The sequence below is a fragment of the Bos mutus genome, chromosome 23 (genome assembly GCF_027580195.1).
Source record: "Bos mutus isolate GX-2022 chromosome 23, NWIPB_WYAK_1.1, whole genome shotgun sequence".
In the NCBI taxonomy this organism is placed as follows: domain Eukaryota; kingdom Metazoa; phylum Chordata; class Mammalia; order Artiodactyla; family Bovidae; genus Bos; species Bos mutus.
This window is the reverse complement of record NC_091639.1, coordinates 19829596-19857399: the sequence shown is the minus strand read 5'-3', so window position 1 is coordinate 19857399 and position 27804 is coordinate 19829596. Positions and strand designations below refer to the sequence as shown.

General features: G+C 39.5%; 2 protein-coding genes across 3 annotated transcripts in view; one reads left to right on the top strand and one right to left on the bottom strand.

The window, feature by feature from the left end:
• The window catches only part of SLC17A1 (solute carrier family 17 member 1), a 59035-nt gene extending 56875 nt beyond the window's left edge, over nt 1-2160 (top strand). For both annotated transcript variants that reach the window (XM_005892223.2, XM_070360816.1), the window contains one exon: nt 1946-2160. The gene's annotated coding sequence lies outside the window, so the exon portion shown is untranslated. The remainder of the gene's footprint in view (nt 1-1945) is intronic.
• SLC17A4 (solute carrier family 17 member 4) lies at nt 107-25498 on the bottom strand. Its single transcript, XM_014477119.2, has 11 exons — nt 25471-25498; nt 17396-17601; nt 16621-16854; nt 16452-16539; nt 15684-15770; nt 13236-13354; nt 12949-13110; nt 2748-2880; nt 2507-2654; nt 1588-1678; nt 107-253 (listed from the first exon to the last, which is right to left on the bottom strand). Exons 1-11 carry the CDS (start codon nt 25496-25498, stop codon nt 107-109), a joined length of 1443 nt encoding a protein of 480 aa, XP_014332605.2.
• Nucleotides 25499-27804: the final 2306 nt, after the last annotated feature.

The following is a 27804-nucleotide window of genomic DNA, read 5'->3' as shown; positions in this document are numbered from 1 at the left end:
GAAAGTAAAGCCAGTTCAAGGTGAAAGGCTAATTAGTCAAGCAGGTATGAAAGGGGAATGTCCATGAGGGCAAACAGTGAACAACTAAGCGCTGGCATCTGAGGCCTCACTCGGTTCGCTCAGAAGCGGGTGCATGTCTGCATTTAGCCCAGTCCTGCACTTCTGCTTGGCCGAAAATGAGGTAGAAAATCAGGCCTAATATGCCCACAGCAGCTGAAAGTAAGAAGACATTTCTCCAACCAAGCTCTGGATCCTGGAGGCAGGAAACCACAAGTTATCAACAGTCTCCTTGTTCTTGTCCATCCTACTGCAGAAAGGCTCTGGCACCATATTCCACTGACCCCACCCCCAACTCTGCCCTAAATTATATATTCCTGGTTGTTCCTAGAATTTCTGGTGCCCAGGCCTTTCCCTCTGCTGGAATGTTACTCCCCTCAAGTAGCCATTTGTTTCACCCATGTGCTTGCTTCCCATTCTTGCTTACTTCCCATTCTTCCCATTCTTACTTTTTCAGCCGCCCCATTTAAACTGTAACTGCACCCCCTCTTGTATGCCCTGCTCTCCTCTCCTGCCTTACTTTTTCTCTTAGCACTTACCATCATTCAGTATATCATGTTTTTGTTTAGCTTATTAGTTTTCTGTTGTTTTTTTCCCCTACCATATCGACCTTACAAGGGCAGGGACTTTTGTTTTATTCTTTTAAACATTGCATGGCCCATTCCAATATTCATTGCATACTTGTTGAATGAATAAGTGAGTAACAAGGGAAAGAAGGGCAATTTGAGAATTTCTGTTTCAAACAGCCATTTTCTGATGGTTTCTTAGGGGCTGGAAGAGAACTGAAGCTTCAAACAAAGAAAGGACTTCATGTCAAAAAAAAGCCCTTTCTTTGGTTATTCTCTATCCATTTTCCTGGCTTACTGGTAGAAACCACAAAAAACTTAAAGAATGATTGTCATGTGAATGTCATATACATATTTCTCACATAAAGTCTGTACCAAGTCTGAGTCATATGAAGTTGTCATCAGATGAATTTGTTTATTCTGACAACTTTAAATTCACTTCCCAGGACAGAAGGTTGTATGAGTGTAAAAACACTATGTAAGCAATACTGGGCAGAGGAATTGGTATACTAACCACTGGTGAACATATGTGTAAGGTGCAGATTGCTATTTCACTCTGTCATCTACTCAGCATCTTGCTCATTTTTTCTATAAATATTTGTTGGGTTCCTACACAGGATGACCAACTCTTTCCGTATTGCCTGGAACTTTCAAGGTTTTAGCATTAACAGCTTCACATCCCAGGAAAGCCCTCAGCCCCAGGCAAATCAGAATGTTGGCTATTCTATACTTTACAAGAAATGCTGTGATTATTCCTAGAAAATTTGATGATTAGCATGAGAAACTCATCTTCTAACAACTCATAAAGCATAAACTCATACAGTGGAGCATTCTCCTTCACTTCATACCCTGAACATGTGGTGATTTCTCTGCATGAGATAAGCCTAGGATGAGAATGAGAGGCTGGGTGACCTTTCTAGGTGACTCTTGTGACTATCATCATCATCAGAACATTTTACCTTACCTGACTGATCAAAAATCCATTGACCGTGGGAGAAATGGCTCCTGCCAGGTAAGAAAAGATCTGTGATAGTGCCCTGAGTAAGGCACTGTACCTGGAGAAAGCAATATTCCTGTGTAAGCATAGAGTTCATATCAGCTGATCTGTTGCAACTCTGTGTTTATCTGGGGATTCCTGGGGCTGTGTTGGTCCTTAGTCAAACCTGAGTGAAATGTACTGACTAGTGATGCATATAATCCAGTGCCAGGATCTGGGATTTCCAGGGGGGTATAAAGTGTACTAACTTGTCAACATTCTTTATACCAAATGCACAAATTGATGGTTGGCACCTACTTTATATGTTCTCTTGGCTTCTGCTAAGAAGCCTTGTTTTTAGGTATAAAAGATCTCTCATTGGATGAGACATTGGCTCCCCTAAGACCAAGGTATCTCCCATGTAATTTGATGGTTCATTATCTGAAGATGAAGTGTGTCCTGTTGACTGTGAACTGTCCGTGGATGGTCCCTGGGAGCTACATTTGGAAGTCTCAGTCATCTCTGATATTTCCTATATCAGACGTAAATGTTTCTCCTGCTATCCTCTACCTATATTAAAGGCTTACATAAGCATACCCTCTGAAGTTTATGAGTCCTTTCAGTGACCCAGTCCTGTGTAACTGCTGCATTTCCCAACAGAAAGAGATTGGCATGAGTCTCCCACAGTTGAACTGTGAGTACAGCCACTGACTCCTGTTTTCATCTGGAAAAACTAATTTAATAGTGGTTGACGAGCTTTGGGTCCCTTCCAGGAGTTATTTGGATGAGGATTGGTGCTGAAATTTCCTATGACCCATAGTACATGTCACATTTTACTCGTGTGTGTCAGAGCAGATTACTGGATTTGAACTGAACTTCTGTGAGGATCAGGCAAAGGGGTCCCTACCGAGGAGCAATATCCACGAAGTTGACAAGGGCTCCTGATTGGGCGAAGCTTTTGATGGCAGAAGATATTGTCAAGAAGGCTATGGTGGTGCTGAAGCTGGATCTAACCCAGTAAACAGATGTGAAGAGCACAGCTGGGAAGAGAACCCCTGGGGCAAAAGAACAAAGAGTGAATAGGAAGCTTCCCTGAGCGGATGTGGAAGCTTCCCACATCCACCCCCTTTATCCACCTCAGTTCTTACCTATAGCAGTGAAGAGTTTCCTGATGGTATTGAGTCTGAGGATTTTTCTGGAGAGGAGAAAATCTGCCAGTAGACCTCCAGGGACAACACAGATACAGGCAGAAGCAAATGGCAGGGCTGACAGTATCCCACTCTGAGAACCAAAACTGAGGTGAAGTGCATGCCTCACTACAGCCACCATGACATAGATTGATCCCTGGGTGGATTGTCTACATCTATAGCTTTTCTTGTATATACATAGCACCTTTAATAAAAACTTAAGTTACTGGAATGATCCAATATAATTTTAGTGTCTGAGGAAAAATATACATTAAGTTCAGTTTGAAAAAAATGGACTAATGTCATATATAAGGATCTTGTGGAAATAGATATTAAAAAGAACAAAAGCTAAGTAGAAAAATAGTCAAACGGTATGAAAGACAAGTCACAAAAAAAAAAGTGATTCCTAAACGTATTAAAAGGTAACCAACCTCATAATAGTAAAACTACTGTGAGATAAATTTTGTCAAATTGGCAAGAGTGCAACAGTTTTTTGACATGATCTGTGGTGATGCCAAGAGGAATTAGGCACTTCCAAATATTAATGCCCCATGGAAGGCAATTTGTTAATAAATATAAAAGTTTATAGAGGAGGGAGATCAAGAAGGTAGAGTAAGAGGATGCAAAGCTTACCTCCCCGTGAACACATCAAAAATACATCTACATGTGGAAAAATTCTCACTAAAAACAAACTGGAGACTGGCAGAAAGACTGTTATCCAACCAACACTGTAAGAAAGATCCACACGGAATTGGGTAGAAATGAAGAGAAGTGATCGGATCAGGATTTGCATCCTTAGGAGGGTACACAGAAGAGGGAGAATTACACAGGTTCAGAGATGCTCCCTGGAGAGTGAGTGGTGAGAACCACATACTGAGTGCTACACCCTGGGGTCTGACACCAATAGGACAATTCCCCTTAGCTGATATTTTGAAAAATAGTGGGATTGATAGCCGGACTATAAAAAGAAAAAGAGAAACCTAGACTCCACTTAGGAAGAGAATGCACACACTTGCTTACTCCCGAAAAAAGGCAGAAGCAGATTGAAACTGACAAGGACTCTGGCTGGTTTCCCACCACTGCATAACATACACATCAACCTGAGCAGAGCACCTGCTGCAGCCCCTCTTGCTCCCAGTGCAGCTCCACACTGAGGAGAGGGCTGCCATGCCTGAAAAGAGTATGCAGTTGTGAGGGAAAGAGGCAGCTCAGACTAAGCATAACGTCTGAACATTGCTGGTGCCTATGAAGGCAGCAGATCAGGAGTTGTCCAGGACCCTGATTGGTGCTGGGACTACCACAGCCCACACCCCAACTTATGCCAAGCACCCACTCCAGCTCCTCTTGCTCCAACACTGTTCCTCCCTGAGTGAGGGTGCCAGTGCTGGGAGTGGGGAGAGCACACACAAAAGGAATGTAACCAGATCAGACCAACCCTCAAGGCTTTTGACCCAGAAACTTGGGACCCATCCACCCACCCCCACACAAACAGTGTGGTGTTGGCTGTCAAACTGAGGAGAAGCCCTGGCTCACAACTGGCTCTTGCTATAACTCTTCTACCTCTAGTTCTACCTCCTACTCTCGTGATAGCTACCAGCAAACCATGGGGAAGAGTGACTCATGTTCAACATTGAACCTAGCTTTCCCACCAAAGACACTGGGCACAAGACTGCACAGGGATACTTCTACATAAGGACATCCCTTCAAGTTTGAGATAGGTAACTGTTTTGCTTAATTTCATAGATACAGAGAAGATTAAGCAAAATGAAAAGACAGAGGAATTTAATTCAAAGGAAAGAATATGAAAATCCTTGAAAAAAACAACTAATGAAACAAATAATGTATCAGAGTTCAAATAATTAGTAATAAGAATGCTAATCTGAATTAGAAAAATAAACATAGTGAAAATTTTAATGAGATAAAAAATATTTTTAAAAAAGAGCCAGCCAGAACTAAAGAATACAATAATTGAAATTAAAAACATACTGAAAAGAATTAACAGACTAGATGATATAGATGAATGCATATGTGATCTGGAAAATAGAATAATGGAAATCAGTAATCAGAGCTGCAAAAAGAAAGAGTTTAAGAGATCTCATGATTTGTTCTACAAGAGTCCCAGAAGAAGAAGAACAAAGAGAGAGGCCAAAAATGTGTATATTTGATAAAATTGTGGCAGAAACCTTTCCAAACCTGAAGAAAGAAATATATCCAGGTATAAGAAGCACAAAGGATTCCAAACAAGATGAACCTAAACAGAGCTACACCAAGACATATTATAATCAAAGTGACAAAAATTAAAGATGAAAAGATAATTCTAAAGGCAGCAAGAGAAAAGCAGTTATATACAAGGGAACCCCTGTAAGACTATTGGCTGATTTCCTGCAGAAACTTTGCAGAAACTTCCTTTTGGTCTCAAAAGGAAGTGGCATGATGTATTTAAAGTGCTGAAAGGGGAAAACCTGCAACCAGGATACTCTACCCTGCAAGATTATCATTTAGAATTGAAGGAGAGAAAACTTCTTAGACAAGCAAAAACTAAAAGAGTTAATCAATACTAAACCTACCCAAAAAGAAATGCTAAAATGTCCTCTCTAAGTGAAAAGAAAAGGCTACAACAAGAAGTAAAAATCTATAGGAAAGCATAAGTCCCACTGGTAAAAGAAAATAGTAAAGGCTGTAGACCAACCACTTAAATAGTCTAGCATGAATATTAAAAGACAAAAAAAAAAAAAAATGTAAAATCAACTATTAAAAAAGTGAAGGGATAAGCATAAAGATGTAAAATATGAAATTTTAAAAATACAAAGCATGGAGGAAGGGAGTAAAATTGTAGATCTTTTAGAATGCATTTGAACTAAATGACTACCAGTTTAAAACAAGTAGATACAGGTAAACATACATGAGCCTTATAGTAACCACAAATCAGAAACCTACAGTAGATACAGAAGAAAAAAAAAAACATGTGAGAGAGAGAGAAAGGAACACAGGATACTACTAAAACATCAAACCACAAGGCAATAAACTAAAAATAAAGGAGTAGAAAAGAACTACAGAAACAACCAGGAAACAAGTAATAAAATGGCAATAAGTATATACCTACCAATAATCACTTTAAATGTCAATGGGCTAAATGCTCCAAACAAAAGATACAGGGCAGGTAATTGGGTTAAAAATCAAGACCCATCTGTATGCTGCCTGTAGAGACTCATTTCAGAGTTAAAAGACATATACAGATTGAAAGTGAGGGGATGAGAAAAGATATTTCATGAAAACAGCACAATAAAATGGTGGTAGCAGCACTCGTATTAGACAAAATAGACTTTAAAATAAAATCTGGAACAAAAAAACAAAGGGGATTATATAATGATAAAGGGATCAATACAAGAAGATACAACACTTTCTAACATATATGCAATAGGAGCACCTAAATATATAAAGCAAATATTAACAGACATAAAGGGAGAAATTGACCACAATACAATAATAGTATTAACACATCAGTTACATTAATGGACAGATAATTCAGACAGAAAATCAGTAAGGAAACAGTGGTCATAAATGACACAATAGACCAGCTGGGTTTACAGGACATTTCATCCAGAAACAGCAGAATACACATTGAAAAGTTGCACTTGAAAAGTTCTCCAGAATGGATCACATGTCAGGCTACAAGACAAGTTTCAACAAATTTAACAGGATAGAAAATTATATCAAGCGTTTTTCCCAACCACAATTGTATGAAACTAGAAATCAATTATAAGAAGAAAAAATAGGAAAAACAAACGTGGAGACTAAAGAACATTCTACTTTTTAAAAAAATATGTCAATGAAAAAATCAAAGAGGTAATTGGACAATACCTTGAGGCAAATGAAAATGGAACCACAATACTCCAAAATCTATGAGATGCAGCAAAAGCAATTCTAAGAAAACAATGAAAACACAACTCAAAACCTATGGGATGCAGCCAAAGCAGTTCTAAGAGGGAAGTTTATAGCAATACAATCCTACCTCAAGAAACAAGAAAAACATCTAATAGACAACCTAACTTTACACCTAAAACAACTGGAAAAAGAACAAAAAAAACCCCAAATTAATAGAAGGAATGAAATCATAAAGATCCAAGCAGAAATAAACGAAAGAAAAAATGCTAAAGATTAATAAAACTAAAATGTTCTTTGAGAAGATAAAATTGACAAACCTTTGGCCAGACTCACCAAGAAAAAAAGAATCACATCAAAATTAGAAATGAAAAAGGAAAGGTTACAACAGACAATGCAGAATTACAAAGGATTATAAGAAACTATTATGAACAACTATATGGCAATAAAATGGATAACCTGGAAGAAATGGACAGATGGACAGATTCTTAGAAAAGTTCAATCTTCCAAGACTGAATCAGGAAGTAATAGAAATTATCAACAACCCAACTACAAGCACTGAAATTGAAGCTGTGGTCAAAAATCTCCCAAAAAAGAAAATCCCAGGACCAGATGGCTTCACAGAATTCTATCAAACATTTAGAAAAGAGTTAATGTCTACCCTTCTAAAACTGTTTCAAAAAATTTCAAAGGAAGGAACACTTCCAACTCATTCTACAAGGCCACCATCACCCTGATATCAAAACCAGACAAAGACAACACAAAAAAAGAAAACTACAGGCCAATGTCAGTGATGAACATAGATACAAAAATCCTCAACAAAATTTTGGCAAACAGAATTCAGCAACACATAAAAAAGCTCATACACCATAATCAAATCCCTGGGTTTATTCCAGGGATGCAAGGATTATTCAAAATATGCAAATCAATCAATGCGATACACCACATTAACAAATTGAAGGATTAAAAACCATATGATAATAGATGCAGAAAAAGCCTTTGAAAAAACTCAGCACCCATTTATGATTAAAACTCTTCAAAAAATGGGCATAGAAGGAACCTGCCTCAACATAGTAAAGGCCATTTATGATAGTATTGTAGCAGTAGTGAAAGTCACTCAGTCGTGTCCAACTCTTGCGACCCCATGGACTGTAGCCCACCAGGTTCCTCTGTCCATGGAATTCTCCAGGCAAGAATACTGGAGTGGGTTGCTATTTCCTTCTCCAGGGGATCTTTCTGATCCAAGAATCAAATCCATGTCTCCTGCATTGCAGGCAGATTCTTTACCAACTGAGCTAGGAGAGAAGCCCTATATATGATAAGCCTATAGCAAACATTATTCTCAATGGTGGAAAACTGAAAGCATTCTCCCTAAAATCAGAAACAAGACAAGGGTGTCCACTTTCACCACTATTTTTCAACATAGTTCTGGAAGTCCTAGCTACAGCAATCAGAGAAGAAAAAGAAAAGGAATCCAGATTGGAAAAGAAGAAGTAAATCTCTCACTGTTTGCAGATGACATAGAAAACCCTAAAGATAGTATCAGAAAATACTAGAGCTAATCAGTGAATTTAGCAAAGTTGCAGGATACAAAATCAATGCACAGAAATCATTTGCATCTTTATATACTAACAATGAAAATTAGAGAAATTAAGGAAAAAATCCTATTCACCATTGCAACAAAAAGATATCTAGGAATAAACTTACCTAAGGAGAAAAAAGAACTGTACACAGAAAATTATAAGACACTAATGAAAGAAATCAAAGATGACATAAACTGATGGAGAGATATTCCATGTTCCTGGATAGGAAGAATCAACATTGTGAAAATGACTATACTACCAAACACAATCTACAGATTTAGTGCAATCCCTATCAAATTGCCAATGACATTTTTCACAGAACTAGAACAAAAAATTTCACAATTCATATGGAAACACAAAAGACCCCTAATAGCCAAAGAAGTCTTGAGAAAGAAGAATGGAGCTGGAGGAAATCAACTTTCCTGAGTTCAGATTATACTACAAAGCTATAGTCATCAAGACAGTAGGGTACTGGCACAAAAACAGAAATATAGACCAATGGAACAAGATAGAAAGCCCAGAAATAAACCCATGCACCTATGGGTACCTTATTTTTGACAAAGGAGTCAAGAACATACAATGGGGCAAAGACAGCCTCTTCAATAAATGGTGCTGGGAAAACTAGACCGCTATATGTAAAAGAATGAAATTAGAACACGTCCTAACACCATACACAAAGGTAAACTCAAAATGGATTAAAGACCTAAATGTAAACCAGAAACTAGAAAACTACTAGAGGAAAACATAGGCAGAAGACTTGATGGCATAAATCAAAGCAAGATCCTCTATGACCCACCTCCTAGAGTAATGGAAATAAAAACAAAAGTAAACAAGTGGGACCTGATTAAACGTAAAAGCTTTTGCACAGCAAAGGAAACTATAAGCAAGGTGAAAAGACAACCCTCAGAATGGGAGAAAACAATAGCAAATGAAACAACTGACAAAGGATTAATTTCCAAAATATACAAGCAGCTCATATAACTCAATGCCAGAAAAACAAACAACCCAGTCAAAAAGTGGGGGAAACACCTAAACAGACATTTCTCCAAAGAAGACAAACAGATGGCTAACAAACCCATGGAAAGATGCTTAACATCACTCATTATTAGAGAAATGCAAATCAAAACTACAATGAGATCACCTCACACCAGTCAAAATGGCCATCATCAAAAAGTCTGCAAACAATAAATGCTGGAGAGGGTGTGGAGAAAAGGGAATGCTCTTGCACTGTTGGTGGGAATGTAAATTGATACAGCCACTATGGAAGACGGTATGGAGATTCCTTAAAAAACTAGGAATAAAACCACCATATGACCCAGCAATCCCACTCCTAGGAATATGCCCTCAGGAAACCAAAATTGAAAAAGACACATGTATCCCATTGTTCATTGCAGCACTACTTACAATAGCTATAACATGGAAGCAGCCTAGATGCCCATCAACAGATGAATGGATAAAGAAGTTGTAGTACATATACACAATGGAATATAGCTGCTGCTGCTAAGTCGCTTCAGTCGTGTCCGACTCTGTGCGACCCCATAGACAGCAGCCCACCAGGCTGCCCCGTCCCTGGGATTCTCCAGGCAAGAACACTGGAGTGGGTTGCCATTTCCTTCTCCAATGCATGAAAGTGAAAAGTTAAAGTGAAGTCGCTCAGTCGTGTTCGACTCTTAGCAACCTCATGGACTGCAGCCTACCAGGCTCCTCAGTCCATGGGATTTTCCAGGCAAGAGTACTGGAGTGGGGTGCCATTGCCTTCTCTGAATGGAATATTACTCAGCCATAAAAAGGAACACCTTTGAGTCAGTTCTAATGAGGTGAATGAACCTAGAACCTATTACACAGAGTGAAGTAAGTCAGAAAGAGAAAGATAAATATCGTATTCTAATGCACATATACAGAATCTAGAAAAATGGTACTGAAGAATTTCCTTACAGGGCAGCAATGGAGAAACAGAGGATAGACTTATGGACATGGGGAGAAGGGAGGAGAGGGTGAGATGTATGGAAAGAGTAACATGGAAACTTACATTACCTTATGTAAAATACATAGCCAACGGAAATTTGCTGTATGGCTCAGGAAACTCAAACCCAGGCTCTGTATCAACCTAGAGGGATGGGATGGGGAGGGAGATGGGAGGGAGGTTCAAAAGGGAGGGGATATATGTATACCTATGGCTGATTCATGTTGAGATTTGACAGAAAACAATAAAATTATGTAAAGCATTTATCCTTCAAGGGAAAAAAAATAGTTCTAAGAGCAAAGTTTATGGCAATACAGGCCTTTCTCAAGAAAAATCTCAAAATCTGGTATTTGAAACAACAAAAAGTGTCCAGAGTCAGCAGAAGGAAGGAAATAATAAAAATAAAAAAGGAAATAAAATATAGATCAGAAATAAATAGCTATAGAAAAGACCTGTGAAACCAAAAGTTGGTTTTTCCAAAGGATAAAGAGCCAAGATTACCAAGAAGAAAAGAGAGAGGACCCAAATAAAATAAGAAATCAAAGAGGAAAAATAACACTCAATACCATAAATACAAAAAAAAAAAAATACAATGAACAGTTATATGCCAACAATGTGGACAATCTAGAAGAAATAGATACATTTCTAGAAACATACATGACTGAACCAGGAATAGACAATCTGAACAGACCAATCAGTAGTGATGAAATTGAATTTGTAATTAAAATAATAAATTCCAAGTAACAAAAGTCCAGGACAAAATGGCTTCACAGGGGAGTTCTATCAAACATATGAAGAAGAGCTCATGCCTACCTTTTACAAACTATTCAAAAAAAAATGGAAGTGGGGGGAACACTCCCAAATTCATCCTATGAGGTCACCATTACCCTATACCAAAACCAGATAAAGACCCTACAATAAAAGAAAATTACAGGCCAGTATCCTGATTAATATAGAAGAAAATACCCTAAACAAAATATTAACATACCAAATTGATGATATATAAAAAGAATCATACCCAATGATCAAGTAAGATTTATTCCAGGAATACAAGGATGGGTCAGTATTCACAAATAAATCAATGTGAGACATCATGTTAACAAAAGGAATGGTAAAAATCACATAATCAATAGATGCAGAATAAAAGCATTTGACAGTTTAATAGCCATTCATGATAAAAATTCTCATCAAAATTGGGACATACCTCAATCGAAGGCTGAGAAAACAGGGCAGTTTGGGGACAGGAATGAGAGTAAGATTTTTCACCATATCTTTTTATATATTTTTGTAAATGTTATAATTTCAATTCCTAAATCAAAATGTTATTAAAGAAAATGCAAAATCCTTTGTTGTACATAATCCAGACAATGAAAAGGATCTCACTGTCAAATGGTCCAAGATGTTTATTTTACAAATGAGTAAACCAAAGCCTGGAGAAGGAAATGGCAACCCACTCCAGTATTCTTGCCTGGGAAATTCCATGGACAGAGGAGCCTTCCCAACTATAGTCCATGAGGTGGCAAAGAGTCAGGCACAACAAAGAGTGGGCAAAGAGTTCTAGTGACAAAAACAATAGCAAACCAGGATCATCAAGGTTAAGAGAAAAATACCCTGGGACCAATGGGACTCAAGACCTCTTGATTTCTCAAGCTGGGGAAACCCTACCGTCTGTCTCAACTTGCCCTTCTAATCATTCCCTCATTACCCTGTTCCTCAGCCTTGGCTTCTGAGATTAAAGAGCCTACCCCACTTCACACCAGGGACCAGTCACTTCCAACAGTCGGCCTCAGGGTGTCTAGCTCTCAGCACTGGCATCCTGCTAGTCTAGACCTCCTGTCTCCTGATTCCTTTGCCTAGCATTCTGGTATCAATTACCTGCTGCTGGCCCCTACTTCCTCCTTTGGGAAGACCCATAGCTACTCTGTCCTTGGGCTTTCTGATCTCAGTACCTCCAGACTGTTTGCATGTATGCTCTCTAGACTCTGACCTTGGGAAAGGTCAGTTCTTTGTTGACCACTTAGCATGGTTTCACCAGATGAGCCCCACTTTTTGTACAAAGGATAAGAATGAAACACTAATTCAGTGACCTAGTGAAGTATCACTAACAAGCTAGAAGATGATACACCCTTTACCACTTTCAAGACACTCAGATGGCAGGAATTGATAGGCTCTTTTCAGCCATTCAGAGCATCTGTTCACTTTGTGAAAATGTGTACAGAAAAAGAAAATGTGTACATATTGTATAGACAGCTGTACACATGTGCAGTTTTCACACTTTTCTTTATATATGTTACACTGGAATAAAATGTTTTTCTAAAAAAACATTTTCCACAAGTTTTTGGTACAAGTCCTATTTGGAACTTTATGTCCTTTTAATGTCATAACATTGTTTATGCTTCTCTGTCACAGTCTTCTCAGAGGCAAATTTTTATTGTTTTATCACTTATGCTGCCAGCAGAATGTCTTGTTTGCAAATGTTGATTGGATTGAACATAAAAATTTCTGCATAGGTCCCTTAAAAAATATGCTGTTCTATGAATGCCAAGTTGACCTAGAGCCATACCATTCTGCGCCCAATAAGCAGTAGGACACATTGAGTTGAATCAGAATTCAAGTGAATCAGGTATCATTTCCTCCATGAAGACCCTTGGCCTAAACTTGTGACTGTAGGAGAGAGAAGAAGGGATTATATATAAAGCAACAGAAGAACAGAATGAGTTTTCTCCATACTTACATCTCTGATATTAGCTTGAAGTACAGAGGTGATGAATGTTGGTAAGAATGACGTCAGGACAAAAAAATGCCAGTAATCACTGAAGTAAAAGACGAGAATGCTCCAAAGTGGTAGTGATTTGATCATAGCTTTAGTGGGAAGAGACCAGCCTGGTGGAGAACCCTGGAAGAAAGTACATGTCAATATCAGATATGTATCTGAAGATCAAAGCTCTGCTCTACTGAAGTCTTCACCACTGAGACATCCAGACAGACATGGGGAAATGGCAGAGGAGTTCCCCAGTGTACCTCTTGAGCCAGTGAACAGACGATATATTCCTTCTCTTTAGTGCTAATAAATGGATGACTCACAGGGTCATCATAAATGACAGCAAACCAGAGAAAAGAACAGACACAGCCAATTCCACCTTTAAAAGGAAAAAAAAAAAAGGTTCTACTTAGCACAGAATTGGACTTCTATCAGTTTGATTCTGCCTTGAGATGATTCCTGTGGTTAGCATAATGGCCCCATACTCCCCTCCTTCCTGCACGTATCCCTTACATAGGCTTATCATAGATTGAGGGTACTTCCTTACCACTTGACTTTTGTCTTGGCCATGTAACTTGCTTTTACCAGTGGCATGGGGCAATTCAGAGGCTAGGCTTTAAGAAGCACTGCATTTTTTCACTTGTCCTCTTGTGCCTTAGCCATTGGCATGGGAAGAACATGCTCCAGCTCGTCCACTCTCTAACGCAGATGAGAGACACAGAGAGCAGACCTGCCGAGCTGTCCCACAAAACTAAGAGACTAAGTGCTGGTTGTTTAAAATCCCTGAGTTTGGGGAGGTTTTGAAATGCACCAGTAGTAAGGCTGTACATTGCTGCTAAAAGTTATTAGTGTGTTCAACCCATGTGCTTGAAAATGCCCTCACTGTTGAAGTTACCAGTCGGCATCCCCCCTGCTAGTCACGCTTCACAAAGTTTATGTTTTATTAAATCTTTTCTTATTTCTCTCTAACACCTAATGGTTAGCAGCAGTATATACAGTATATATGCAGCTGATTGCCCAGGTAATTTCTGGATATAGAATGAAATTAATCCTCAGCAAAGAAATTGTTTAATATATACATTATTACAGTGTTGGACAACTCAACTTTATTAGTATTGAGTGGAAACATTCATTCCCTTTTTAGAATCTTCTTCTCTTCACTTGTTAGCTTGTTGTTTATACAGTCCTTCCCAAATATAGAACAGCCACCATATACCAGGCATTTTGCTACATGTTGAGAATATGAGTATAAAGACATGATCATGTCATCAAGGAACTTAAAAGCAAGAGGGGAGGGGAGTGAGAGAGATGAAAATTAGCACTGTTGCACGTTGAGGATGGAGGATGTTAACATTGATTCAGTAATATTTAGTGAGTTCTTATTTTGTGTATATTATTTACCTTTTCCCAAAACCAGGAGCACAGTAAGCCTCTCTCATTCCCTGAAAATTTTGTAACCTGCCCTTCTGAAAGTTTCCATGACAGAGTCTTTGAAGGCTGATATGCTATAGTATAGTAAACAATCTTCATACACTTTTATTCTCAGCAGAATTACTGACCTGATGTTATAAGAATCCTGGATCTAAGACTATTATACTCTAATGAAAACACCAATGAGACCAGTAAGTTCCACTGGAATCAGGCAGTTTGCAGATGGGATTCCGGAGAATGTTTCAAAAATCAAACAAACACAAAGATTAGCTGAAAGCTTTTGGGAAGATTTCACAGAGCTGGGTAAAGGCAAACTTGTATGGTAGAATGTCACCTCTGGAACACTGTGATCTTCAGAAACTTTCCCAACATCTCTATATGATTGTCCATTCCTGAGCCTCACATGATCTGCTCTGTCCTGCAGCCTCTACTGATTGACTCTCTACTCCAATCAGTATTTTACCTAAGATGACATCATATTGGGTTTCCCAGGTGGCAGAGATAAAGAATCTGCCTGCCAATGCAGGAGACACGGAGTTTAACCCCTGTCGGGCAGATCCCCTAGAGAAGGAAATGACAACCCACTCTTGTATTCTTGCCTGGGAAATCCCATGGACAGAGGAGCCTGGCAGGCTACAGTCCATGGGGTCACAAAGAGTCTGACACACCTGAGGATGCACGAAGGTCAAATTCCCATAATTTTCTGGTTGTAATAATAGAAATTTAAAAGAATGTATTGAATACATTTTTGTTGTTTAGTTGCTAAGTCGTGTTCGACTCTTTTGCAACTCCATGGACTGTAGCCCACCGGGCTCCTCTGTCCATGGAATTTCCCAAGCAGGAATACTGGAATGGGTTGCCATTTTCTTCTCCAGGGGATCTTCCTGATCCAAGGATTGAACCCATGTCTCCTGCATTGGCAGACAGATTCTTTACCACTGAACAACTGAGGAAGCATTAAATAAACAGCATAACTAAAAATATAATCTCACTAAGATTACATATGCAGCATTTTATGAAAGAAATCCCTCTGAGGTCCTTTGTGGGTGCAATTTAGAAGCAGGAAGGAACATTATGATGCCTTTAAACTCATCAGGTTATTCTAGCTCTACACTCAGGATATTAAAACTTAAATGTCACTTGCAAGATTCACCACATGATTAGCTCTGAACATTATCTACTAGGATTTGGTTAACCATAGATGACCTACATCACAGAAATGTCCAGCAGTCTCGGTCATAAAACAAAATTCTGAGATTTGAAAAGCACAAACTCACCAAAGATATAGAAGACACAAGGCCATCCTATAGTCTGGCAGAGGTAACCACCGACAAGGAAGATGATGAAGCAGCCCAGCACTGACCCTAAATAGAAGATGTGAGGATGTTCTGGGTGAGAAGGTCAGACTCGAGACTCTATGTGCTTCCTATAGACCAATGTCAATACAAAGCTAAGCTATAACCCAGGCTACCTAAGTTAGATTCTGCTCCTTCACTCAGTAGCTGTGTGATTCTGGAAAAGTCATCAGTCTGTTTGTGTCTCTTATTCCCTTATGTGTGAAATGGAAAATAATTATATGTTACTGAGTTGCAAAATTGCTTTGAGACTAAAATGAAATTAAAAGCACTTGCAAGAATGTTTGGTGCCCAGGAAGCATTTGGTTATGATCAAGAAAGATAGGATAGTTTAGGTTAGCTCCTGTAAAGCAGGGAGACAGAGTACTTAGGGTGTAAGGTTTGGCTTCTTTTGATAGGCTGTGGCAGAGTACACTTGGACAGAGCATAGTGAAAGTTGCTAAAAAGTCATGTCCAACTCTGTCCAGTCCACCCAATGCTGTGTAGGTGTCCGACTCTTTGCAACCCCATGGACTATACAGTCCATGGAATTCTCTAGGCCAGAATACCAGAGTGTGTAGCCTTTCCCTTCTTCAGGGGATCTTCCCAACCCAGGGATCGAACCCAGGTCTCCCACATTGCAGGCAGATTCTTTACCAGCTTAGCCACAAGAGACAGAGTATACAAGGTGATAATTACGGTATCAATTACCTGCTACAGCAATGGTGATGAGTTGACTCCTTTCTTGTGGTGGAGCCCATCTAGCCCAGATTGAATACTGACTTGTTAATAACACAACCTGAAACAAAAAGTTAATTCTTGGCTATCTGAGGTCATTTTAGAACCTAATTCTATGTGTACTTAGAAAAGGTCCTGGTACCTGAACTATGCCTTGGATGACCCGTAGGACAATGAGCACAGTCACTCCAGTATCAGCTGCTAGTGGAGTGAAGAGGGCCAGGACTGAGGTAATAAACATGCAGGTACCAGACAAATACCTGGTTCCAAATACTTCAGCCATATAGCTACTGGGAATTGGAGCCAAGAATGAGCCGTAGTTGAGTGAGCTGAGGATGACCCCCTGAATTTCAGGACTCCAGTCATACACAGCAGCCTAGATGACAAAGAGAAACTCACTGTTTGACTGGAGACTCAACAGTTTTTATCATGAGGACTTAAGATACAAGAAAATGATTGGCAGTTCTCTTTCCTTTTACCTCTCTCCAATTCCTCAATCTACCAATTTTATCAGTAAAACCTGTGCCCAATATACTGTTTCCCTTACTCACTTTCCCCAGCTACACAATTAAGTGAGAACCTGTAAAGAAAGAAAACTTACAAAGAAGAAGGCATTACAGGCAAGGTAATAAAAAAACATGTGAAGAAAGAGAAAATAGACATAAATCTGTAGAACTTACTTTTTGGTGATTTTCATCATTGTAGGGGAAGAATTTACTTCCACTAAATGCTAAAGATCTGTTCCTTTCATTCTAACTATAATCCTTAGGTACACTTATAGACACTAGTATAAAATCTCAGATGCGTATTATGCTTTTGTATAATACGGTTCTTTGAACATAGTATATCTTAGCACATAACTCTTTAGGTCAAAACATTTGAGTCAAAGAAAGGATCCATAGTTTCATTAAACTTACCACTGCCTTAGATTCGTTCAGAGTTTCATTCCAGTTGTCCTGGGAGTCAACGGGTGGCCTCTCTGTGGAGGCATTGGGTGAACTGGGCAGAGCTGTGTTGTTCACCATAACTGGCAAGGCAATGCTCATGTTCATTTGTTGGGTGGAAATCGAAAGATTACACAGATGCAGGATAAGGGCTAGCCCATGTCGAACTGAACAAAAGCCTGAGACAAGAGGTACAGAAAGTCTTACAAAAGGGTGCTTTGTCCCACCCTTCCTAAGTCTGGATGTGGAAGAAGATTGCAGTCCATCTGTGAAGCAGAAATGCAGAGAGAGCAGAAGTGACTCTGTCGGTGTTCAGCAAACACCTGTACCCCTTGGAGTACGGGGGTGGGGAGTGGATAACTCCATCAGAACCATTATTTAAGCAGAGACTTGAAGAATATATGGAATTGGCCAGAGCAAACAAAAGAAAGAGTTTCCTAGTCAGTGTCCTGGCATGTGCTGATGAGAGCAGAAATAGAAAGAAGTAGACTTAGGGAAAGAATTAGCTGAAAGTTGTGATTGATTGGATATGGATAGTAAGAGAGAATTTGTTGGAAATGATTCCCAAGTGCCCCACTTGGACAGCTGTGATGGCTTTCAGTACCAAATGTAACCAGGAACATGGTAGATTAATATGTCCAGGGGCTGAGAAGAAATGAGATTTGAAAGGAAGGTTAGTTAGACCATAGATGTATTTAAACATTATCTTGGTACTATAATCCAGGCTTGCACATAATTTGCCGGTGATCCATGAGAACTCTGAGGTTATCCCTGGGGTTGAGTCCAGATACATTAGTTTGACAACAGCTGATAGAATTGATTCACTATCCCTGGAGAGAAATCCCAGAGGCATGATGTGTGATCACTGTCCTTGGGGCAGGTGGATGCCCTATTTCCTGGCTCCTGCAAGGGAGCAAACAGTTGGGGTGGCCAGCACTGTCCCCAGTTGTGTAGCAATACTCTTGTTAGGTTCCAGGAATTGACAGATCCCCACCTTTGGTTTAACTCTGGCAGCATTTAGTTGAAACTCTCCCCTCCCCCATCCACAAAATTTATACTAGAATTTTGATCAATATCATATTGATATGGCAGATTAAGAGGGATTGCTGTATTTATAGTATTGCCTTCTCTTAGCCCACAGCAGAGATGGCTCCCCATGTATTCAAGTTCTTTTCTTTGTGCTAAGGTAGAATTTTATAATTAATCTTTAGTTAAGTCACAAGCTTTTTTAAAATACTTTTCTGTAGTTTCTTAACTGAGTCATTTTCCCCTGTCATTTTCACCCTTTCCCACTTAGATTTAGACAAGAAAATCAAACACATACAGAGGTTATGTACAAAAAAATGGGAAAAAATAGATGATTGTTTTTGCCATTTTATTCTCTTGCGTAATTTTATTCACTGGCAGTTTCTAAACACCGGTAAATAGGAATGGTGAAAATGGGCAGTCATGCAGTACCTGAATCTACTATTAGGAATACTTCTTACTTTACTTATTAGGTATGTTGCTAGGTGGTGGTGGGAATTATGCTTTTATTGTATTAAGCTATCCTATTTTTTTATGAGAATGGAATGTTTGATCAACTGTATTTTAATCACAGAGCCAGACTCCTGGATCTGCTTTCTTTACAGCTGTGTGTTCTTGGGCAAGTCTCTGAACTCTTGTGGCTTCAATTATTTCACCTGTAAATTAAGGTTAACAATAGAGACTCAAGGTGCTGTGATGAGATTTTAAAGTTTATATAAGTTCCTTATTGAAGAAAAAAATGGCAACCCACTCCAGTATTCTTGCCTGGGAAATTCCATGGATAGAAGTGCCTGGTGAGCTACAATCCATGGGGTCACAAGAGTCGGGCATGACTTAGCTACTAAACAAAAACAGCAACAGCAATATAAATTCATTATAGCTATTAGTATTCAAGTGGCCATATATTCTTAGAATGACCTCTTCTTAATAGGCTGTTTTAATGAAAACACATGATTTATTTTGTGACTATTTTAGCTGGAGTTTTACATTAGCATATATAACTGAGCTTAATTTGTAGTTTGTGAATGTGTGTGTATGTGATTTTTTGCCATGCTAGCTTTGTAAAGAAAGGAAGTTTTAAGCTTTCCATCTCAATCTGTGATCTGAAGTATTTTAAATACATAGTCATTTTCTATTTTCTTAATATTTTTTTTTATTACAGAACAGTTTCAGACAGAGTTATTGAGCTCCTGTAGACCTCATTGGAGAAGGAAATGGCAACCCACTCCAGTGTTCTTGCCTGGAGAATCCCAGGGACAAGGGAGCCCAGTGGGCTGCCATCTCTGGGGTCACACAGAGTCAGACACGACTGAAGTGACGCAGCAGCACAGCAGCAGACCTCACACCATTTCCCCTATTATTAACATCTTAAATTGGTATGGCACAGTTGTCACAATTAATGAACCTACATTAATTAGTATTATTAACTAAAGCCTATTCTTCATTCAGAGTTCTTAGTTTTCACCTAATAGATTTTTTTTTCTGTCCCAGAATCCCATTCAGGGTCCCATAATCCAATTAATCACCACATGTGGGATCCTTTTGGCTGTAACAGTTTCTCTGACTTTCCTTATTTTTGATGATTTTGACAATTTTGAAGAATATCAGTCAGATATTTTGTAGATTGTCCTTCAACTGGGACTTGTCGAATGCTTTTCTCATGATTAGACTGAAGTAACGTGCTTTTTGAAAGGATGACCATAGAGGTAGACTGCTATTTTCATGACATCATATCAAAAATACATGCTATCTATGTGATCTCTCACTGATGATATTAACCTTGATTACCTGCTTGAGGTAGTGTTTGCTAGGTTTTTTAATCGTGAAGTTAACTCTTTTTTTCTTATCCCTTTCCATGCTGTGCTCTGGAAAAAGTCACACGCACAGTCCACACTTAAGGAGTGAAGAGCTTTATTTTACCTTCATCTCCATAAATTATTTACATTTCTTCTGATGGAAAATATCAGTATTTTCAGCTCCTTAAAATTCTCATAGAATTTTCTAGTGAATCTACTAGGGGACAATTTGTTTTGTTTAAAAGGAATAACTTCTGAACAACTTTCTCACCTTATTACACAGTTTTGTTTTTGTTTTTTTTGAGATGCACAATATTTCTTAATTCAAACTCACAAATTATATTTTCAGGGAAGATCATGTACTTTATTCCCCTGTAATTAGCACCTTATACCTTTTAAATGCTTCTCTCCCCCTTTCTCCCATGATTGCTTTATTTAATCTCTCTAATCAATCCGAGTAGTGAATTGTCTTATTGCTGTTGAATAGAATCTTCTTTATCAAGAAATCAGTCCTTATATATATTTTCCATTTCAATTCCTTTCATAATTTGAGCTTACATTTTTTATACATTTAAGTTGTCTTCTTTGGTTTTCTATATACTTTCCTTGAAGTTATAAACTCAGTAAACTGGATGTTTAACTTACTTTTGTTTACTTCTGAAGAATCTTTGTTGCTTTCTTCACACCCATTATCTTTTTTATCATTATTTGTTTATTTTTGGCTGTGATGGGTCTTTGAGGGTTTTTCTCTAGTTGTAGCAAGTGGGGGCTACTCTGTAGTTGTGGTGTGTGGGCTTCTCATTGCAGTGGCTTCCCTTGTTCTAGAGCCGCACCCCAGGCTCTAGAGCACAGGCTCAATAATTGTGGTGTACAGGCTTAGTTGCTCCACTGCTTGTGGGATCCTCCCAGATCAGGGATCAAATCCACGACTCCTGCACTGGCAAGAGGATTCTTTACGACTGAGCCACCAGGGAAGCCCCACATCTATTATCTTTTGACTCATTTCCTTACTGGGGCTTCCCTGGTAGCTCAGATGGTAAAGAACCTGCTTGCAATCCAGGAGACTTGGGTTCGATCTGTGGGTCAGTAAGACCCCCTGGAGAAGGGAATGGCTACCCACTCCAGTATTCTTGACTAGAGAATTCCATGGATAGAGGAGCCTGGCAGGCTGCAGTCCAAGGGGTCACAAAGAGTTAGACTCAACTGAGCGACTAAGCCTCAGTTCTACATTGCTGATTTGGTTTTTTACAGTGATAATTTCTTTCCTTGCTACTACTAATTCTGTTTTAGTTCTGAAGTGACATTTTTTTCTCTTTAGTTACCTTTCTCATCTTCTTTCATATTTTCCTGTTGATTTACTTCATACATGCTAAGCTTTTTTTTAAAAAGTATTCTTGAGAACTTGGAGAAATGTGAAATGAAAATACTCTTCAATTTCCCTAAGTAAGCACACAAATGTAATATAACGGTTAATAATCAGACCACTGTAGTTTAAATCCAGATAATACCTGTTTGTGCCGGGATGACTTAAATGAGTCCTTAAATGAGGATTTAATCCCTCTGTACTTGAGTTCTTGCTCCTGAAAAATGGAGATGATGCTGGCAGCTTGAAGGATTCTTGTGAGGTTTCAGTGAATTAATTCATATAAAGTGCTCAGTACTTGATAGACATGCCTTCATTATGCAGTGATCTCTCTTTTATGTATTTGTTTCCTTTTCTATGTGTGTGTGCCAAAGTACTAGGTTGACCAAAGATGTTTTGGAAAAAATGAACAAACCTTTTGGCCAACTCAGTATTTATATAGGTCCCTTGTGGTTCCCACCCATACCTCCAGTCTCGGACTATAAAAGTCAATCGTGTGATTTTGCTCCTGTGTGATATAACCCTTGCACTGGGCCACCTTGACTGGTTGGAGGCCTGTTGCCATGTGCTGATAGTATTATGTACGCATATGGTCAAGAGGCAGGTGGTGGGAAGATGGCCCCTTGGCATTTTTTCACCAATTCAGGGAAAACTAGCTATTCTTGCACTTTAATTCTACAATGACATTGTATAATTTGAGGAAAATCCCCCCCGCCCCCCACCACCAATTTCCAAGTTAAGTTCTGCAATTGTGTATGTTTTCCCCTGCTCTGTTGCACTGGCCCAAGATCCTAAGCTACAGACCTTTAGAAAGACTGGTGAGCTGTGGAGGGGGAGACATCAAGATGTGGGCACAGAGCAGCCTTCCCCACCATATCCCAGTACTGCAGACCTCACCTTGTCTGTGGTGACCTCACCTGGCCTGTGGTCCACCAGCCTTGAGATGCTGGAGAGTATCTAAGCTGGAGAGCTTGACCTGGGGCTTCACAGTGCCGTCCCCTTTCTGCTTGTAACGTGGGACCATGCTCCAAGGATGAGAGTTTTGTCTCCTCTTGGCATCCCCTTAATTCATCCAAATTATACTAAATCTAGCAAGGAGCCTTAGAATTTGTAGTGTGTGATAGGAATAATTCCCAAGTTTTAACCTAAGTAAAAATATTTTCTCAAGGTGTTGTGCTTATTTTATTGATTTCTGTGACTATCAGAAAGGAACGTTATTGCAGACTCATCTTTCAGGGCCATTCCTAACATAGGCAGGGTATATTTAACTCCGTGCTGGATTTTGATAGGGAGCAAGGAAGCAGTGTCCAGCGTTGTTTATTAATTATTACTGCCAGGCCTGCCCTTCTAACTTTTTCACAGTAATAGTTAAATACCTGGAAACTATAATCCTCAACCTACATGCAAGCAGGGTTCCAATTACAAGAGCATTAGGACAAAGTTTGGGAGGCTGAACACAGTGAGAACTGAACACTGTGCTGAGGAGGCCACTGCAGGGAGGAGTAGGAGGATCAGTGATGGTAGACGGGGTTTTTGCCTGGGCCTGTGGTACTCTCCTGAACACCACCCACTGTGTGCTGCACAGGATTGCTAGCTGTGTCCCATCCATCCTACACTTCAGGATTTCCTGGAAGTCGCTAACTTGACTTCTTCTTCCCCAGCCTCCCAAAGTCTATGGACTATTTCCATCTTCTATATTAAACGTCTTTTTTTTTCTTGAATTACCTAAAGTGGCTTCCATTTATCTAACTGAACCCAGGCAGAAGCTCATGGGCCTTTAGTAGAGAAGGGATAGGAAGGTCAAGGTGATGTCTGTCCCTACCCTGCCATATGAACCCTTAATAGAGCCTGACCTCTGGCAGAACCTGAAGGTCCATCTCTTTTCACCTAGTATCTCTAGAGATATAGGAGCATAAGTAAGTCTCTTCTGTGGCCATGTGACCAGATATGACATAGAATGGGGGAGAGGGCATTTCCCCACATGCCATGGAAAGCCTGGATTTGATTCTCTGAGTATCTTAGAAGCACAATCATGCCCAGTAAAGATGTCAGTAATCTCTGGGGGTCCTGGCCCTGGGTGAAAGCCCCAACAGGGTCCTGAGAGTGAGATACAGAGGACCCAGCAGTGCCCAGTGAGAATGGGCTAGATGAGAGAGAGACGAGAGAAAAATTGATGTTGGACGCCAACTGAAGAAGCAGCCAGCAAGGCTTATTCATAAGCATTTATGAGAAATACAAAATAACTAAGTCGGATGTGATAACAGGCTGGGGCCAAGAAGTGGTCAGCAGGGGATAAAGCAGCATGGTGGGGTGGATGCCCTAAAAGACTATGGAAGAAACTAGAAAGATCACATTAAGTTCCACTTTTAGACAAATTAGCCCAGAGTTCCAATGACTGCTGAAAAGTAGACTGAGGAAGAAAAACTGTATGAGAGATGATTATGATAGTGAAGTTTATACAGTGCTTAACTACAGGCCAGGCATTGTTCTAAATGGTTCACATATTATAACTAATTTAATCCTCATGGAAATCCTATGAGATAAATACTGTTGTTATCATCTCATTTTTACAAATAAGGAAACTGAGACACAGAAAATTTAAATAACTTGCCTAAGGTCACACGGCTCATAAATTGCAAAATCAGGATTGCAAACATAGGCAGTCTAGCACCTTAATCTGTACTCTTACCCAATATGCTATATTGTGCCATGGAAACTGTTTATAAGTTCTCTGTTTGTAAGTTAACTGATTTTTAGAGAGAGAGAGTTGGGATAAGAAAATTTGGCCAATGGCATAGAATCCAATAGGCTCCTATTGTTTAGAAATGGATGGGATCTTAGAGATACACATGCTTCCACTTTACAGATAAGGAAGCTGAGGCAATGAAAGAGTATTCATTAAATGTCAGATGGTAGTTAATTGTAGAGTGACTAGTATTAAATAGCATGCATGTTTCCTGATTTCTTCTTTGATGGATAAGATTAGGCGAATCCCCTTTTCCTTAAGGCATGTAGACTTGCCAGCAGATATACTGGCTAAAATGTTGAGTCTCACAAAGCATTCCATCTTGGTTAATGTTTTACTTTTAAAAAACATTATCTTATGAAAAGCCTATATGCTTAAGAGAATTAGTGAATAAAATAGTTATAAGTCATTTAGAGTTTAGAGTAAAATAAGGTGTTCAACAGTTTCCCTTATGATGTATTCTTGAAAAAGTATTAGTTGCTCAGTCATCTCACCCTTTGTGACCCCATGGACTGTAGCCCACCAGACTTCTCTGTTTGTGGGATTTCCCAGGCAAGAATACTGGAGTGGGTAGCCATTGCCTTCTCCAGGGGATCTTCCCAACCCAGGGATTGAACCCAGGTCTCGCATTGCAGGCAGACTCTTTACCATCTGAGCCACCAGGGAAGCACCAATGTATTATTTGATATACTCTTGAAAAGCACTAAGTTGTAACTTAACTGAGAGGGAGGAGGATGTGTGACTTCTATGATATGGTGTAAAGAAAAAGCCTGTTCTCTTTGAGGTAGATCTAAATCTAGTATGAGTGGCAAGATCAAATGGGATGGTCTCTGGACTTGGTATCAGAAAAACCTAGATTGGTTTCCATATTTTCTATTTGACACCTGCTCTAAATTTTTTTCTTTATCTCTACCTAATGTCTTGATGATCTAGTGTCTTGATATCTACCTGTCCTATATACCTTCAAGGTTTCTTGCAAGAAATGAAGTAATTCTCAGTAAAAGTGCTTTACAGCTATATAGAATTCTTGGCAATGTGTAGGATCAAGAAGAGGCTGTACATCATCAAACAGTGACATAGATCCCAGTTTTATCCACACCCCAGTACACGATTTTACCTTTCCTGGAGGTTTGTACTTGAGCCATGTTTACAGTATCATTATTGACAGGACCTCCCACTATGGTTCCGGCTTCTACTGTATTAAACATTTTGATTCTCTTCTCCCAGACACTGGTGTTTACCTACTGAAATAAAAGTAAATATAAAAAGAGGTGTCCTATAGCATGGCCCAAATTCTTTTAAGAATTAGGAGGAAATGTTTAGTGGAAAAAGTGCTAAATTAGTGTTCAAGAGACATGATTTGTTGTCCAGATTCTATCACTACCCAAATGTGTAGTCTTGGGAATGGCACTTCTCTGCTTTTCTCAAATGAGGGATCTGGTCTGGCTTGCCTTAATGGATTATAATATTCTTTCCAGTTCTATGTTTCCATATCTTTCAGCTGCTACCAGTAGCAACTTGATGTTAAAACCTGACAATCTTCTTTGAAATTTCACCTGGAAGATTCCAATAGATTAAATAACCTGAAAACTAGATCTACTAAATAAGATCTAGATATACAAGATAGCATATTAAAAAGTAGAGACATTACTTTGCCAACAAAGGTCCATCTAGTCAAGGTTATGGTTTTTCCAGTGGTCATGTTTGGATGTGAGAGTTGGACTGTGAAGAAAGCTGAGCGCTGAAAAATTGATGCTTTTGAACTGTGGTGTTGGAGAAGACTCTTGAGAGTCCCTTGGACTGCAAGGAGATCCAACCAGTCCATCCTAAAGGAGATTAGTCCTGGGTGTTCATTGGAAGGACTGATGCTAAAGCTGAAACTCCAATACTTTGGCTACCTCATGCGAAGAGTTGACTCATTGGAAAAGACCCTGATGCTGGGAGGGATTGGGGGCAGGAGGAGAAGGGGACAACAGAGGATGAGATGGCTGGATGGCATCACCGACTCTATGGACATGAGTTTGGGTAGACTCTGGGAGTTGTTGATGGACAGGAAGGCCTGGCATGCTGCGATTCATAGTGTCGCAAAGAGTCAGACACAACTGAGCAACGGAACTGAACTGAACTGATACAAGATAGAATCTGGCAAACATCTTTTTTACTATTTATTTATTGATTCTTGGCTGTGCTGGGTCTTCACTGCTGTGCATGGGCTTTCTCAGTGCTCGGGCTTCTCATTGCAGTGGCTTCTCTTGTGGCACAGCATGGGCTCTAGGGCACATGGTCTCAGTAGTGGTGGTGTACAGGCTTAGTTGCCCTGTGGCACATGAGATCTTCCTAGGCCGGGGATCGAACCTATGTCCCCTGTGTTGGCTGGCAGATTCTTTACTATTGGATCAACAGGGAAGTCCTGAGAAAGCATCTTTTAAATACATATATTCAAAGATAGTATGAGATATCTCCATGGATGTAATGAAAAATTAGAGGAATGAGCTTACTCTTCAGAAACCTTGGGCCTGGGGACAAAGCATCAGTTTTTGTCAGGGGCTTGTCAGGTCCTTGTAGGGAATGGAGGATGAAACCTCAGACTCATGCCAGGAAGGCAACTTTAATAGAGATCTTGACATAGAGCCAGAAACCTCAAGGGAATTCAAAACTGAGTTAGAGGCTCTGCCCTTTGCAGCAAGTGAGACAGTGACAGCTCTCATGTGCATTGTCCTGAGCCTCTCCTGAAAGTTACAAAAATTCATAACTATGTTTTGGGAAGTTGGAGTTTGGAATTCACATTGTCCTAACTGAGAACTCTTGCTCAGCTGAAAAACTGAAGTAAGAAGAATTGGGCCTAGGCTGATTTGCTCAACACAGATCACACAGAATTACTGAAGATGAAGCTCTACTTAATATGAATTCAAGATCCAAAATTATAAACACTCATAGAAGTGATCATCCACGGCAAATCCTCAGACTCAGCACATAGCATGATTAAACTGCTGAGAACTTCCAAAAAAATAGCCTGCACTGATAAACACATTCTATAAGCATCCTTTAAATAACTACAGTACTTTGGCCACCTGATGCAAAGAACTGACTCATTGAAAAAGACCCTGATGCTGGGAAAGATTGAAGGCAGGAGGAGACAGGGATGACAGAGGATGAGATGGTTGGATGGCATCACCAACTCGATGGACATGAGTTTGAGCAAGCTCCAGTAGTTGGTGATGGACAGGGAAACTTAGTGTGCTGCAGTCCATGGGGTCACAAAGAGTCAGACATGACTGAGCAACTGAACTGAACTGAAAATAACTGCAGAAATAAAATATAAGAAGATAACAAAAGAATAGGCAGATTTAAGAAGGATACTGCTTGAAATACAAAAGACAAATTTAGACACTGTGATTGGAAACTAGCTGACTAGACATAGCTAATGAAAGAATTAGAGAAATACAAGGTA

Bases quoted from the DNA above. Each gene is read 5' to 3' on its own strand.
- SLC17A4 (XM_014477119.2), bottom strand. From the start codon at position 25,498: ATGGCTCAAGTACAAACCTCCAGGAAAG. The intron at 16,540-16,620 runs GTACCAGGACCT...TTTTTGTTTCAG, and splicing joins TCATCCAAGGCATAGTTCAG to GTTGTGTTATTAACAAGTCA. The intron at 2,655-2,747 runs GTAAGAACTGAG...CTTTTGCCCCAG, and splicing joins GAAACTCTTCACTGCTATAG to GGGTTCTCTTCCCAGCTGTG.